Below are 17,370 nucleotides of genomic sequence, written 5' to 3'. Positions count from 1 at the left end.
AAGGTTTTAAATGAAACAGTGAACTGGTTCAACATTAATGGTCTTATTTTAAATTACTGTAAAACAAACTACATTCAGTTCCACAAAACATCAAAAGATGAGGAAATATTTGTAAAGATAGGTGAGCAGACAATAACCAGGGTAGATTCCTCAAAATACCTAGGCTTGCATATTGATAGCAAACTGAATTGGTCAAACCACATCGTGGATCTGTGCAAAAAGACTAAGTTCAGCAACATACGCATTGTTTCTTCTTATTGAAATATGGAAACCATGAAGTCAGCGTATTATGGTTACTTTCATGCAATTATATTTTGGGGAAATCAGCCACTGGCTAAAAAGGTACTGTGTGTACAAAAACGAGCCATAAGGATCATGTATGGAGTCCATCCTAGAGACATATGCAGGAATCTTTTTAAGAAGCTTGAAATACTTACATCCACTGCACAATATATATTCTCGTTGATGTGCTTCATAAGGAAATAAAAATCCATCTTTAAGCTGAATAGTGCATATCACAGTCACAATACTAGAAGGAAACATGATATCCACTATGAACAGCCAAATCTAAGTATGGTGCAGAAAGGAGACTATTTCAGTGGCTGTAAGATTTTTAATGCCTCCCTTCAAGAATTAAGCGTTTGGTAGATGATGATCTCTTGTTTAAAAAAACCTTAAGGCAGTTCCTATTGCAAGGATCATTTTACACAATAGAAGCGTTCCTGATCTACATAGTTTAACATTTCTTGTATTGTAAATTGCAAATGTATGCCCAAATTTGTAATACTGAATATTTTTATTGTAAACATATATTTTGCAATATTTATTTCTCTGTAACACTTATTATTTTGTAATCTTTATCTATCTCTAAAACATATTTTTTGTAGTGGGACCTAAGTTACTGTTTTTTGTTTTGTAATCTCTATCTATCTCTAAAATGTATTTTTTTGTAGAGGGACCTAAGTTACTGTTTTTGTTTTGTTTTATGTATTACCATAAATTCTGGCCAAAAGCTTGTAAAATTGTCACGTTCCATATCCTGTGATAGTGTCAAAACATGGATCACCGGAACAAGAGATAAATAAATAAAATAAATATAATGGATTCAGTTAGAAGTTCATGTGATAGAACTATTGAAGTACCTACACAAATCTCTATTTGCAATGTGGATTGAACATAACAGCTGATCAAATACATGTAACCATAGATTCAAACAATACCAAATGACAAAAATACAAAACAGCCAAACATGAGTAAAAATCACCTTAGGGAAATATTACGCTAATAATGTCCAATGTATTGAAAGGTACTGCTGACATTGGTAGGATTATCAGGTTCTTTTGTAATTTGCAAAAATGTAATACAATGTAATTTATCAAACATTATTACCGTCATATTTCAATGTAATATTAACCCAGATGTACTTCTATTACATGTTCTTAAACTTTTCACATGATCAAAACTATAGAAACAAGTTAATATGTTAAAACTGTTCTGTTCATGATGAGGGCTTTATCAAACAATAATGTAAACAAAACTAACTTTCTGATAACCAAGACGTTACATAATTTTTGTTTATGTCATGAAATTCTATATTTAATTTCATCTCTCAATATACGTTAGGAACTCTTTTCATTAACTAGTTTGGATGTAAGTAAAGAAGGAAATAATTTGAGTAGCTGTTAAATTGAACATTTCATATTTTACAAAGAAAACATAAAAATTACTATGACCTTTGTATTTATAAACATCTACCTGTACATTACAAGTATTGTGCCAACCGAATTGTCAACTCAGTGTAAAATTTTAATTGTAGCTCAATGTCTGTCTGTAAAAATTAACCCATCGTAGCCACCAAATCAGTCTTCCGTCAGATGTTTGTTGTTGGTCCTAACAATGTGACGGTAAACAGTATTAATTAAAATGGTGTGTCTGTAAACTTTATTATTATACATATCACACATACAGTCTGCAGATTGGAAGAATTTCAGATTATCTGCAAGAATCAGCTGTTGCGGCAAAGTAGAAAAGAAGAAGTTAAGTATTTGTACTTTGCTGGATTTACACTCCCGTCTGATGAACTATTCACATTAGCTGTTGTCATGAACAGCAATAAATTCTTTTACACTTCAGCAGATTATGAAACTGCGTAGTGTTATAGGATGTAGTCAGATATAGATGATAAGAAATAAAAAAATGCTTACATAATTCACATACTTCCAGTCCACATTATAAGGGATCACCTTTTCAGGTAACTCATCAAGCCAACATAAAGTGTTCAAGAGTTCAAAAACGAGTAAAATGCATTATTAGTACTGTTAACTGAAGAACATCCTTCAGACTCCTCTTCAAGTCACCGAGGATGCTAACTATAACTTCCTAAATACTTATTTCTTAATTAAATCTGTCAATGTAATCTCTATCCTCCTCTATCTAAGCCCACAACTCAGTACATGGAATCAGTACTAAAAATAGGAATAACGCATATAAAAATTTAAAGTTTGTCACTTTGATTAAGAAAGAAGTCCATTATTCATACATTATTAATAAAATATTTTCAATAACTTGGCAGCACCCAAAAAAAAGTTTAATTACTAACATTGTTCCTTATCTCCAGTTTCTCTCACGCATAGCCTAATTGCCACAGTTCTGTCTGACTGACCATCTGAATCAGTCTTTTAAAACAGAACTACAAATCACCTCCAGCAATGGCTATAACTCTTCAAAATGGTTCAAATGGCTCTGAGCACTATGGGACTAACATCTGTGGTCATCAGTCCCCTAGAACTTAGAACTACTTAAACCTAACTAACCTAAGGACATCACACACATCCATGCCCGAGGCAGGATTTGAACCTGCGACCATAGCGGTTCCAGACTGAAGCGCCTAGAACTGCACGGCCGGCTGCTACACCTCTGCCATGATAGATAATATACAAGGTGTTCCATTTATCTGACAACTACCTGCGTGGCACATTAGTTGCTGGACAGCGAGCACTCTGTTGCCCAGCGATCAGATGCACGTCACCCGTCTACTGCTGCAGTATGACATGACTACAGTTAAAATATAAGCAAATAAATTTTGTACTCACCCATGTCATGCAACAGAATGCCAGAAGTGCTGCCATTATTTTCCATGCATCTCAAGAAATTATTAACCACATGATGTAATTCTCAGAGATATTGAATTTTTTGATTCATGGATATTATCCTTAAGTTCCTCTGTCATGTGAGGATTTGCTGTGTAGGCTTTGTCCTTCAGTGCACTCCACAAATAAAAATTACACAGAGTTAAATCAGGACTTCTGGCGGGTCAGGTAGTGTTACTAATGACTGTTTCAATTGAACACATCGTGAATTGTTTACCATAGGAGACCTTGTCAAATCCTGTTGAAAAAATGCGAAGTTTTCAGTTCATTAAGAAAAGATTGCAAAATGTTTTGCAGATATCTTTCACTTGTAAGTGGATCATTTTAAGAGAAGAAAAAAAAGAAAAAAAAAAGCACCTATTATTCTGTCACCACTAACTGTGCACCACCCCCGTATTTTCTGATCATGAAGGAGTTCCTCATGAAGCACAACAGGTTTATCTGTGCTCCAATGTCGACAGTTTTGGGAATTGACATACCCACGTAAATGGAACCAAGCCTCTTCTGAAAACAGAATGAGGTAAGAATCCATTTCACCATCATGCACTTGTTTTAAAACCCATTTGCAAAACTTAATCCTGTGCGCAGTATCACCAGGTTGAAGTTCTTCTTCTAATGATACTTTATAGAACCTTAGCTCAAGCAGCTTAGCACCTTTTCGTACAGAGGTGAACATTATTTGTGTTTGCTGCAAAAGAGGTCTAAGAGACTTTTCAGGAGAATTTTCCAGGCAGTATGCTAAGTCATGGAGATGAGATTCTGTGAGCACTTGTTGTCTTGAACACTTTGCATTTCACGAAATTTATTCGTTAATTTGTGAACTGCTTCATGACTCTGAACTCAAATACCTGGAAATTTATGTTCAAAAAATCTGTGAGCAGTATGAGTGGACTCTGTACACACTTACGAATCATAAACAAACACTTGTTGTGGAATTGAATAATTCACTCTTTCCATTGTTGCATTCACAAACTTCACTGTAACACTCTTAATGCCTGTTTCAGTGCTCGAATGACACTTGACAACAAGCCACGTATGTCTGTACAGCCTGGGGACCCTTTTAAATGGTATGTACAGCTTCCATGGCTGGCCTGCAACGCCCTGGTAGGCTGTCATCAGATAACTGGAACACCCTGCACTACGAAGAAAGAAATGTGTAAAATTACACTACTTCTGTATGCTGGTCAACAGACATTCAACCTTTGCTGATCATCTTTTCAAAGACAACCATTCATATAATGTAGAATGTGGAGTTTTGCGATGTCAAGAAAAGCAGAAATATGATGCTGCTGGAAATCAACAAACATTCGACATAGAATGCTGGCTTAGTATTAAATGATCAGTCTTGATTTACATTTTCCCCTTTATTAAATTAAGTTTTTGCTACAAATCCTGGATTCAAACTGCAAATCCATCTTATTTCCTCATCTGTTGTTTATTTATCTCCACATAAAAACTTTGTTAACCCCCCCCCCTTTTTTTATTTAGATAATGTAATGATTTCCATGTGACCAAAAGGTGATGTTTTCCTATTAAAGACAGTTATTTCAGTATCTTCTGACATAATATCCGTGTAAATTACACATTGTGTTTATCTTCGTTTGAGACATTCCATTGTCATCTGGAGATGGCCAGAGGAGCTGAAAGCCAGTTTGTGAAAAAATAAATATAATTTTGCAGACTACAGTGCTTTTCCTTTTTAATACACATATTATCACATGCTTTTAGAACTTTCGTCAGCAGTAAGTTTATACAGAGAAACAGGAAGGTACAGAAAGACGGTGGAGTCTGGGAGGAGGAGGAGGAGGAGGAGGAGGAGGAGGAGGAGGAGGAGGAGGAGAATATTAAAGGGAGATTTACACATAATAGATGAAGTAGTAGTCACTCTACATCCTATTTTAAAGAGGTCCAGCAAGTATTAATAAGTCTTGCTTCAAGTCCTGCATTACTAAAATAGGGCACAGCTAAGCCCAAAAGCAGTAATAATAAACAAACTAGCACTATATAAAAAGACGAGGAAAGAGCAAAAAGAGTTCGACTGTAAGCAGAAAGAAAGACCGGGAGAGAAAAAAATGGAAAATACATAAGGAATCATATTTTAGAGGCAAGATAGCCATACAACAAATACAAAACGAGAATAAAAGATGTGGAAGATAAAATGGCAGAAGGGCAAGCAAAGTAGTTAACTTGAGAGCAGAGTGATTGTGAGAGGTGAGTAAATGTTGAAGGATCTCTTCTCATTTATTTAATTCAATTTGTAACTGTAAGTTACCAATGATAAAATATCCTGGGTTCGCAAAATTATCAAACCATACATTCAGTATATTGCCCAGAAAAGCAGTTTGTCTTGAGGCCATTACTTCTTACTGAGAAATAAGTGCTTTTAGTGCTGAAATGTTAATGGAAAAGGAGATTCTCTCAAAGAATTGGCAAGGGTTCAAAATAAACATAGTCATGTGAAGTGCAGGTAATTCACAATTGACTTATCCTGAGACAAAGGGAACAGAATGGATGCAGGAGTAAACTTCAGTGTACTATAAAAACTCTGCCAATCTAGATGGCATGAGCATTTTAGATTGGATAAACCAGGATAGCCACAAAAATTCCTCAAAATGACTACAAATCGGAAGACATGTTGGACAACCAAGGAGAAGACTGTCTGACAAACATAACTGAAACTATCTCCTTTAGGACAGGATCAATGAGGAAAGAAAAGGTTTTACGAGGCTCGTCACCATCACATGGAAATTGGTGCTGCAGGGTGGCTTTGGTGACCATCATTTAAATACCACAAAGTGATATGAAACTGAACAAACCTGAGAAATGCTTACCACGGAAAGCAAAACTAATTTATGAATTAATTTTGTGAAATGCGAAGTGATCAAGACAAGAAGTGCTCACAGAATCTCATCTCTATGACATTGCATACTGCCTGGAAAATTTATTTGGAGGATTCAGGGCAAGTATAACCCGCCTGTAAAGGAAACTGCATACAAAATGCTTGTTTGCTGATGCTGTGTTTTGAGTACTTGTCAATAGGCATGACACAAGTCAAACAGAATTTAGGATATGCAAAAGATGCTAAGAGAACTCAAATGGGAATCTCAACATCATTCTCACGAAACACTCTTGGGTTAATTTAGAGAATCAATATTTGAGGAAGACTGTCTCTGTCGTATATCATGAGTAAAAAACAAAAAAAGCACTCCGTCTTCAGGCCACGAGTGGCCTACCAGGACCATCCGACCGCCGTGTCATCCTCAGTGGAGGATACGGATAGGAGGGGTGTGGGAGCACACCACTCTCCCAATCGTTATGATGGTATTCTTGACCGAAGCCGCTACTATTCGGTCGAGTAGCTCCTCAACTGGCAACACAAGGCTGAGTGCACCCCGAAAAATGGCAACAGCGCATGGTGGCCTGGATGGTCACCCATCCAAGTGCCGTCCACGCCCGGCAGTGCTCAACTTCGGTGACCTCACGGGAACCAATGTATCCGCTACAGCAAGGCCGTTGCCATACCATGTGTAGGGAGCATGAAAATATACTAGGGTGTGTAATGAGGTGTACAGGCAGTCACTTTTTGCACATAAAAACCATGAAAAAATGGGGTTAGGAGAGAAAAAACTAAAACAGCTTTCAATGGAGAGAAACTGTAGAATTACCTAGTCAAAAGGGACATTACCTTACTAAATAACAGATTCCTGTTCATTGTAAAAGTGAGGAAAGAGCAGAATGAAACAAGACTGTGCACAGACACAGAAACAAATGCCAGAATGAACCTCACTCAACAACACATTAAACATCAAACACAGACACCAGGCCACACAAAGCATAGCAAACGAATTTACTTTTGCTTATTTCCACTGAAACCATTTACATAGTTTTAAACTTGCCACAGCTACCATTCACTCTCCATCTGGGGTCCAAATACTCTGTCACTGCTTTTTCTCCTTTTCACAGTCTTCTCACCCAATCAGCATTTTTTAACAGGTCATACCCTCAGCGACTCACAAACTAATAATCTACGTTACTATAGGGTTCAATAACTTATTAGTTGTACACCTTTTTAACTGCAGTTTTCAAAGCTGCCAATAGGTGTGTGTGTGTGTGTGTGTGTGTGTGTGTGTGTGTGTGTGTGTGTGTGTGCGCGCGCGCAAATACACACTGTAGTTTGGACTAAACATTAAAGTGCAGGTCTATTTGCAACAGGTTGGCTGAGGTAACTACCAGCTGGAAGGAAGGGAAGAATGTGTAAACTCAGACGAAAATATGCTTAGTACGGCACTTTTGTGCTCCAACTAATTTTCAGATTGATGACTGGTTTACTTTTTTTACATCTGAATGTTACAATTGCTGGTTATGGCCATCAGTATTTCCTTAATAATAGAAATAAAATAATAAGTTCAGAACAGATTAAGGAACAAAATGGAAGACACTGTAAAGAAACGAGGTGTGATCAAAAAGTAACAGGAATTCTTTAATTTCACACGCTTTCTACACCTGATTTGTAAATCTCTTTATCTTGTTGGTACACACGTTCCTGATGTCCATTTGCATTTTCAGCTGCTTTGAACATTTAGTTTATTGATGACAGTCGAAAAGGTTGTGTGTGTTTTCGAGTGCTTAACGAATTTTTACTTTTGAAAAAGATGGGTCAGCAAATTTACATTAAATTTTGCTTGAAAAATGGAATAAAGTGCAGAACTGCATTTGAAATATTCACTGTGGCTTTTAGTGACTTTACTACGAGTTAGACAAGCGTTTATGTGAGGAATAAACGTTTCAAAGAGGTTGAGAAGATGTTGAACATAACAGTCGACCTCCCAGCAAATCACTGATAGACAACAATGTGGAAGAAGTAAAGAAAGTGATTTGCAAAACTGCTGAATCACCATCCGAGGGGTTACTGATGATTATGTCGAAATATACTTTGGCTCATGACCAGCAATTTTTTCGGATATCTTGGGAATGAAACATGTGGCAGCAAAGTTTGTTCCAAAATTGCTGAATTTTGAGCAAAACTGACATTGCATAGACATTGCTCAGGAATTGCTGAATGAAGTCAACAATGATCCAGAACTTCTAAAGAAGGTTACAATAGGTGATGAAACATGGGTATAGGGGTACGATGTCAAAACCAAGGCAAAATTGTCCCCACGAAAACTACCTGATGAGCCAAGACTGAAAAAAAATTGGCAAGTTACATCACAGGTGAAGGTTGTTCTTGCTGTTTTCTTCAATTACAATGGGATAGTACATCACAAATTGTTGTTGTATGGTCATATGGTCAATAAGGAATACTTCCCGGAAGTTAAGTGTTGTTTGGGTGAAGCAATCCAAAGAAAACTACCAGAAATGTGCGGAACCACTCATGGAAACTGCATCGCGAGAATGCTCCAACTCCCAAGTCACACCTCAATGCTTGTTCATGATTTTTTGGTAAAAAATGTAGCCTGAACCACCATATTTGCCAGATATTGTCCCATGTGACTTCTTTTTATCCCAAAGTCTGAAGAGAATCATGAAAGGACATGTTTTGCCACAAATGATAAGATAAAAACAGAACTGCTGAATGAGATGAACACCATAATGAAAAGTGAGTTTCAGTTCTTCCAAGATTGGAAACAGCACAGGCACAAGTGTGTGATATCTGAGAATAATTACTTTGAAGGGGATAAAGTAGTTGTGGAATAACTATTCTTTAAGAAAAACAAGAACTCCCATCTTTTTTAATCACATCTCATACATAATTAACTGACAAACAATTTGCTTTCAGTACTAGTACACTTTTGAGTATCAAGAATAATTAAGCTGAACTTTTAACTCTCAAAACTAAAACTGCATTGATATAAAAATAACATAAATATTTAATAAACTTCTGTATTGAAATTATTTTACTACTTCTGTTTAAAATCAATCTGTATTAAAAAAAAAATACAAGCCAAAATAAGAAGTGTATCTCTTAATTTTAGACACTAGATTCTTTCAGAACTGAACAGAACTAGAGGGTAAACATACACTGTAATTGCTACTACATTATTTATTTCAATTTTTTAAGCACGGAAAGTGTTCAAGAGGATGTCAAACATTTACATGCAGTCATAGTTTGCATTAGATAGCTGTATCACACAACACAACAAAACTGATGAATGGCAGGTCTGAACATGTTTGTAATCATCTAAGAACATTGGATAAATAAAAACTACAAACTGTTACTGCCACCTTTCACAACATTTCTTTAATGCTGCAGTAGAATTGGAGTGATCTGTTACAGTGTCAACTCAGCAGAAATATAAGGTATATAAACAAATATACATATGCTAAGATTTCAGGGCAATGAATGAGTTGACACCATTCCAAGGTCAGTGTTCCATTTCCAATGCATTCAGTTCAGCCTCAAGAGCCTCCAGGTCTTCATCATCATCAAGGAAAAGACTTTCATTAATAGGAACTGCTGAAGCTTCACTGTCACCTGTGGAAGAAGTCAGTGTTTGTTTAATATATTTTCATTATGAACATATAAATGGGGGCAAAATAAACAAAACTTAGCAAATGGTATAGACCACTGCTAAATAACATGTCAGACATCACCACAGTAACAAAGCAACTGTAGGAGAAACTAGATACAAGCACCAGGGTTACAAGTGGGTATATCAGGAACTAGTCATGGACTTATTCAATCAGAAATAAGGGAATCGTCAGGAAAGCCCCAGGGAAGAGTGATAGGACTGCTTTTATTCATTATATACACACAAATGATCTGATGGTCAGGGAGTGCAGTCATGGGTGGCACTCGCTGATGATGCTGTGGTGTACAGGAAGGTGTCATTGGTGTAAGTTAGACAAAATTTCTAGTTTGTGCAATGTATGACAACTACCTCTAAACATAGAAAAATTAAAAGAAATGCAGATGAGTAGGAAAAACAAGCCCACAATATACAAATACAGCATTAGTAATGTGCTACTTGACACAGTCATGCCAATTAAATGTCTAGGCATAAAGCTGCAGGCAATGTGAAATGGAGTGAGCACATGAGGATGGTAATGGAAAGGTGAATGGCTGACTTCCGTTTACTGGAAGAATTTTAGGAAAGTGGTTATTTGTAAAGGAGACTGCATATAGAACACTAGCGTGACCCATTGTTGAGTACTGCTCAAGTGTTTGGGATCCCCACAAGGTTGGATTAAAGGAAGACATCAAAACAATTCAGAGATGGGCTGCTAGATTTGTTACCAGTAGGTTCGATCAACATGCAAGTATTATAGAGATGCCTTGGAAACACAAATGGAAATCCATGGATGGTAGATGGAATGCTTTTCAAGGAACACCATCAAGAATATTTAGAGAACTCAACTTATTGCAGAAATATTCTACAACAGCCAACATATATTTTGCATAGAAATCATGAATATATGAGAAATTCTGGCTTGTACAGAGTCATATAGGCAGTCTCTTTTCCTTGCTCCATTTGCAAGTGGAAAATGAAAGGAAGTGACACGTAGTGGTACAAGGTACCCTCCACCACATACTCTATGGTGGCTTGCAAAGCATGTATTTAGATGTTAATATCCCAGCATCCACCTATCCACCTTTAATGAATATGGAATACATAGAAAAACCTGAATACGGATGAGTGGATGGGGATTTTTTGAATGGGAGAAAATAAGTAAGTAAATAAATAAATAAATAAATAAATGAAGTATTTCTCACAGAAGAGAGTGCTCCACTCTATAATACCTGAAAAGACATCTTGGTAATTTAAAGGAAGGCAAGAAGAGAAAGAAATGACAGTATTTAACGAACAAAATATTCACCAAGACAAGCTGCAGAATGAACAAAAAACATTTTATTCACTATCAGTTTTGATCCTAGAGATTATCATGTAACATTCAATGTCAATCCAACATACCTAACATAGATAATACTACATAGTGGTTTATTATAACCAGTGATGAAAGAATCATAAACCAGCATGACTATATAAGTCATATGGTATTGTCAGTCTGCGTGAATCACATCTGAAAGACTGAAACAATACAAGTGTCACAGGTGTGATGCTATGTGATATTCCATCAACGGTTATGACTATTACAGAATCCAAAAATTAATATTTTACTACTGATGGCATAGTACTATATTCAGTATGTATACTGTACTGACATTTTATGATGACCTGACAATTGTAATTTGTAATAAATCTTTTTTTGTTCAATCAGTAGTTTATTTCTGAGATGATGATGTTCTTTAAAGTTTTGCAGGCTGTGAGGCACCACCTGCTTATTAGTTCCCCAAGAAATGACGAAATGGTTTTGAGATTGTAATAAAAAAAATGCATCTGGGTACACCTACTAGTCAGTACCCATTAGATGTACTAGTTTTCTTCAATGTAATACATCTGCCTGTCTTCTGGTGGGGAGGATGCGAGTTCAGTTTGTGAAGTCTTCTTTTCCTGTACGGAGAGGGCAGCTGGCCTTTCCTGCCCCCTCACTGGGTACACAAAATTACCAGGCAGGTCCATATAACGGTTTGTGAGGAAATTTATTACTCCATGAAAGGAGTTGCTTATAAAATTGTGGTTTCCCCAACTGGTGAGTATGGTTTGTCAGTCAGGGACCCTTACCATGTATGATTAATAAAGGAGACAGAAGATACAAAGGAGAGGATCACAGAGATGAACATCCAATTCTATTGGGTGAAGCTGCGAAAGGGGTACTGGGCATCACTCAGATGTTTACTGCTAAAATTTATCAATGATATATCCAAGATGATTTGAGCAACATATTACTTCCTCCTACACATTTCTCATACATTATCACAAAAGAACAATAAGAGAAATTCGAACAGCTATGGATGCCTGATGGTAGTAGTTCTTCAGGGACTTCATTTGTGAGCAGAATGGAAAAGGAGGGAAATGATAGTTGTTCCCAAAGTACTCTATACTGAGTACTCTATACGGACGTAGATCTTTAGCCCAATTACACCTTCCTACTACCATATCTGCCACTTTTACACACTCTTCGATTCCCTGTTGATAAGTAGCAAAATCAGCCTCTGTTTCCATGCGCTACATTGGAAATACAATTACCTAGTTATCACAGTTTCACACATCAGAGGTGATGCATATATTTTACCAGGTAGTTGTGTAACCTACAGCAGAGGACGGTGTACTGAAAAAACATAACAAACACAATGCACTTGGCAGAATTCAATGAATCCTTTAAAAGCTGTGATCTCTTATTTCATAGGCTAACTAGCATGTGGGAATAAAATACTGGATTCACTGTGCTTCAAGTACTCTAAGAATAAAAATTTCTCAGAAATGAAACTTTCATCTTTTCTGTAACTGTCATGCAATTAGGAATGTATACCTATTCTAATTCTCCTTAAACCACAAGCAACCAGCACCTTTCATCATCTACATAAAACAATCAGGATAGAAATGGACTTCTGGAATCACCTTAACACTTACTTTACATGAGGTAGCAAGTTTAAGGTGTCTTAGTTGATACTGAAAACCAATCCTGGATATTGTTTATGCAATCATAATGGTGTTTCACAGGAGAAAATGATCCTACTAGCTATTTAGAAAATGGTCAACTCTGACTGAATTATAGTTTGAAATTTTTTGACCGCCAAAATGATATAAATTTTGTATAAATTGGACTCAATGATCTATAAATACCTTCATTTATATAACCATTTGTAGATATGTGCTCTGCAGCAGCCTGCTTCAGCCTATCTTCCTTGGCTTGGGTTCCAGTTCCGTCAACCTCTTGTGCTTCCAGTCCCAGGAAATCAAGCCGTATTTCGCGATACTGCAAAATGTGAGGAATTTTTTAAGTTGCAGCTGTAGCATAATTTGTGTAAAGTAGATCTATTTCTAAAATATTACAGTATAAGGTAATTACTACGTAAATAAAACTACACTGTCTAATAACAATTGCCAAAGAGCTAAGAATAGTATTACTCTCTTCAAATCACTATGTATACATTAGTATTAAAGTCTAGTCTTTCGTAAGTCCAACCACACCTTTAAGTATGAAGTAGCGGAATGCCTGTTAGAGTGACGTACTCTTACTGACTATTACAGTAGTTGTGAAGGCTCCACAGAAACTCAGTGACATGGCTCTGGTGAAACTATGTTACGCCCAGCACGCCAGTACTGGAGCATGTATTTTTTCAAATCACAAACAAATCTTGGAAAGGCTGAATCTAAAGGAAACCAACATAGGTATGGAAATGGACTGGGAACAGGAGCACTAGGCCTACAGACTTTTGACAGGGAAAACAGAAGAAACTGCAGATTTGTTGGAAAAAAGAAAACTTGACCATGGTAAGATTCATACAGACAAGGTGAAAGAAACTATAGTACAGTCAGTGAAAGAAGATCCCTGAAGTTGGCAGTGCTGTTGCCAGCTTTCAACTCTGAACCACAGACAGTTGTAGATGAAAACAGTCTGTGGAGCTGTGATGACACTGAGGCACTGCCATTGAGACGTATACAAAATCACATTACACGATTGATTAAGGCAGACACACGAAGCAGCCGCATCAAATCCACGGCAAATGTCAAGACTACTCTTTTGCCAATTCTACCAAAGAAGGAAACGAGCTAAGCAGATGTTCCAGCTATACTGGAGTGGAAATGAGTAAGAAAAAAGAAACGAGGTAGGGGTAGTCTGGAGAAATGGACTTAAAGAGGAAGTTATAGGAATAAATTACAGAATGAAGATTACCAGTCAAGGGATGGAGTTTTGATATACTGCAGCTATACACTCCACAAGTTGGTTACCCAATTCCGGAAAAGAGTGAACTTTGAGGAGGAAACGCAAAAACAGATAAATTTCCTGAAAACAACCATCACTGGTGACCTGAATGCCCAAGCTGGCACACAAACAAATGGATACCATGTGATATTGGCAAAAGGAGGGGTTAGCACAAACCAAGAAGACAAAGTTAAATCCCTGTAAGAGAAATGAGTTGGTTACTGGCAATTCTTGGTACTAGAAATGATAGACTCATACAATACCATAGTACAGCTGTAAATGGAAAAGGATGTATGCTGTGGACTACTGCACTGTCTTTGACAGGAAACTGAAGAGGCACGTCACTGGTGTAAAGGTAGCACCTTCAGAATCAGGTTAGAGGCCACAGTAGATGAACCCAGAACATTATAAGAGGAATGGAAGAAGTTTAAGTCAACCATTGTTGAGGCTATATTATCTTTTTGTGGAAGAACAAGCAACCGTTAAGGATGGATGTGAACAGCTAAGTGAACAATCAAGTTAAAGAAGAATGGCAGAAGAAGTACAGAGCATTTAGAGTAAGGTTTCATCAAAGTTCACAAGATGCAAGGGATGACTACATTACCAAGAAGCAAACCAAGAATATAATAGCAGAGGAGAGGAGGAAAATGTGAATGCAAAGAGCAAAGGTGTGTACAAATTCCACTATGCTGTGGATGTTAATGGAACAAAAGTAAACTATAAGAAAAGGCGAAGTAATGTAGAAAGAGAGCTCCAAAGTCCTTTTAGATCTAGATTGGATCACTGATTACGAGATGCCCAAGGAAGAAATGGATAACAATCTAGGGAAAGAGATGGAAAAGGATTTGACTTTGACCGAAGTAGAATCTGCACTGGGCACTAAGAAAAGCATCAAGTATGGATAAAGAGACAACAGAAATGTTAAGAGCAGCTGGAACTATACAGAAGCAGTAGGAAAATAGACCATACGATAAAATATTAAAATGAGTAAGACAGGGCATGGTTTCTCTCCACTATTATTTGATTAACACAGAGAAATCACAATTAAGGAATTCTCAATAACCAGTAGTAATAGGAAAACAATTAATAAAGACTGCTTGAGAATGATCTGTTTTGCAGATGACATTGTATTATTAGGATGAAATGAAGATGAGATGTAAAAGGTGCTTCACCATATTGATCACATCTAAATGTTAAAAACAGATCAGCCAGGCAAGTGAATCACTTATCAAGAGGTGAAAACTACTGTAGTCTAATAGTGTTCCTGTGACTACTAAGAAACAATTCTTAAGGAGCTACATTTGGAGCTTATGTTTGTGTGGGCCAGAAACTCACATGCTTTAAAGTTGAGATGCGATATTAAAGATACCATCTACTGATGGTGTCTCAAATGAATGGCTGCTAAAAAGAGCAAGAAGCAGGAGACAAGAAGCCTACTTCAAACACCACTGCTAAGAGGAGGAACATGGTTAACTACCTATTCCACTGTTCATCCCAGCTCATTGCTGTGATCGAGGAATTGGTGGAGGAAAGACAGAGAGGACAACTGAGACGTGAGTTTAAGCATGAAATCACACTTAGCAGAAGATAAAAGAGCATCAAGAGGCTAGAGTCAACTTTTGAGTTAAGGAGAAAATGAAGTGGCTATACAATGTGATGATGGTAGTTTGGAGGGAGGAGACAATTACTAAAGACTGGAAGAAAGGAAACAATATGCAATTAAGAACTCAGAGGGCTAACTCTTCTATGTATTTAATTTTATTATTTATTTATTGGGCCTGTGAATCTATGACTGTACAATGTACAAAAGACATTGGAATATTCCTTAACCCTTGATCGGGCACACCTGTACATAAAGTGTGCCAATCACATATAACATTATTTAGTACCGTTTGTTTTACAGTTGCATGCCCACAACTATTCCTTCATTATTGCTTCAGCTGACACAATAATAAGTTGTTATCATACGTCCAAGTGAGCAGCAGTAATAAGATAAACAGAAAGCCAGGCTAGAAAAAAATTTACAATTGGTGCAAGGAAACGACGTAGATTCCAAGCTAATAGCACAATCCCACAATGAGGCTGTTATTTACGAGATAAATAGTAACCACACAACTGGTTGGCAGGGATCTAACGTAATTGCGCTGTTTAGCGCTTCGAGTTAGTCATTACTGTGGGGTAACACTTGCGAGTAACAACAAAGAGATAGAAGGAAGGTTTATTTTGTTACTGTTTAATTAAACAATTACTTAGCTCATATACTGTTAGTTTATTGTATTATTGTTTAATTGACCTAAGGTTAAACTGCAATTTTGTTCATGCAGTTTACCTTGGTAATAAAGATAGCTATTGTTTACATGCATGCAGAGTGTGCTGTGCACTCGCTCATCTTACAAAAGTCAGCACGCCCGCTACAAGGTTAATTACTAAACACTTTTCTTGAAATTTTTTACATATCATTCTAGTGGACAATGATATTACCCAATTTTTTATTGCTCTATATGCTTAACTGGTAATACAGTTTTGTTTTTCTAGGTACTCCCTTACAGTAAAGAAACAGTGCTTGATCAAGTAATCAACATGATTAACTTTACAATGTTTCTATCCGTTATTATTTTTGTGGATTTGGGTAATACATTCATTACACAGTTTGACGCTGGGACGCAGTATGCCTTTCTGTAATAGGGCTATATCTGTCTGTCGTGCATGTACATCATTTGTCTGTCTTGTATGGTTGCTGTGTACATATTCAGTATGGGTGGCACAGGGGCTGTTAATGTTTAATTTTTCTCTTATAACAACAACATTACCTGTATGATTTGCTTATGTGTGGAAATATCCGATTTCTACAAATGAGAATAAGGGACAGCACTGAGAAGAAAAAGGAGGAACAGCAGCTTATAATTAGGCTGTGAAGGTCAACAACAGACTATTATTTGAGGTAAAGGAGCTACAGGAGGAACATAATGAGTACAGGCAAGATTTGCTGATAACCTACCAGACGGTGTGACACAGAGTATTAACCAGTAAGGTGTGGATGCCCAACAGAACATAGGTTTACAGTAATGCACAACTAACAATGTGAAAGGAATGTAAAATGAAAGTAAAACCTATTTACAGCAGATCACGCAACAGTTGGAATAAAGAAGAGAATGGTTTAAAACAAGGGTTGGCACTGTCCCTTACTTTTTGTGGTTACCATGAATGACAGAATGGACAAGGTAGTGGAAAGATTCGAAGTGAATAATACCGTGATGGCCTTTGTAGACGACCTAGTGATCTGAGGGAGTAAAAACTGTGTGTGTGTGTGTGTGTGTGTGTGTGTGTGTGTGTGTGCGCGCGCGCTCGCCACCCACCCACCCACCCACCCACCCACCCACACACACACACACACACACACACACACACACACACACACACACACACACACACACTTGCACGCACATTCTTT

The 17,370-nt window shown here is 37.1% G+C and overlaps 1 protein-coding gene across 1 annotated transcript in view; it reads right to left on the bottom strand.

Annotated features, from left to right (window-relative positions):
- Nucleotides 1-7,465: 7,465 nt before the first annotated feature.
- Nucleotides 7,466-17,370, bottom strand: part of LOC126253295 (zinc finger CCCH domain-containing protein 15 homolog) — a 44,249-nt gene continuing 34,344 nt past the window's right edge. The window contains exons 6-7 of the mRNA XM_049954525.1: nt 12,836-12,968; nt 7,466-9,624 (exon numbers count right to left, since the gene is read on the bottom strand). Of these exons, the coding sequence (XP_049810482.1) occupies nt 9,515-9,624; nt 12,836-12,968 (243 nt within the window). The 3' untranslated portion in view covers nt 7,466-9,514. The remainder of the gene's footprint in view (nt 9,625-12,835; nt 12,969-17,370) is intronic.

The sequence above is a fragment of the Schistocerca nitens genome, chromosome 4, assembly GCF_023898315.1.
Source record: "Schistocerca nitens isolate TAMUIC-IGC-003100 chromosome 4, iqSchNite1.1, whole genome shotgun sequence".
Classification (NCBI taxonomy): Eukaryota; Metazoa; Arthropoda; class Insecta; order Orthoptera; family Acrididae; genus Schistocerca; species Schistocerca nitens.
The sequence above is the reverse complement of the archived record's forward strand: the minus strand, read 5'-3'. Positions and strand labels throughout refer to the sequence as shown.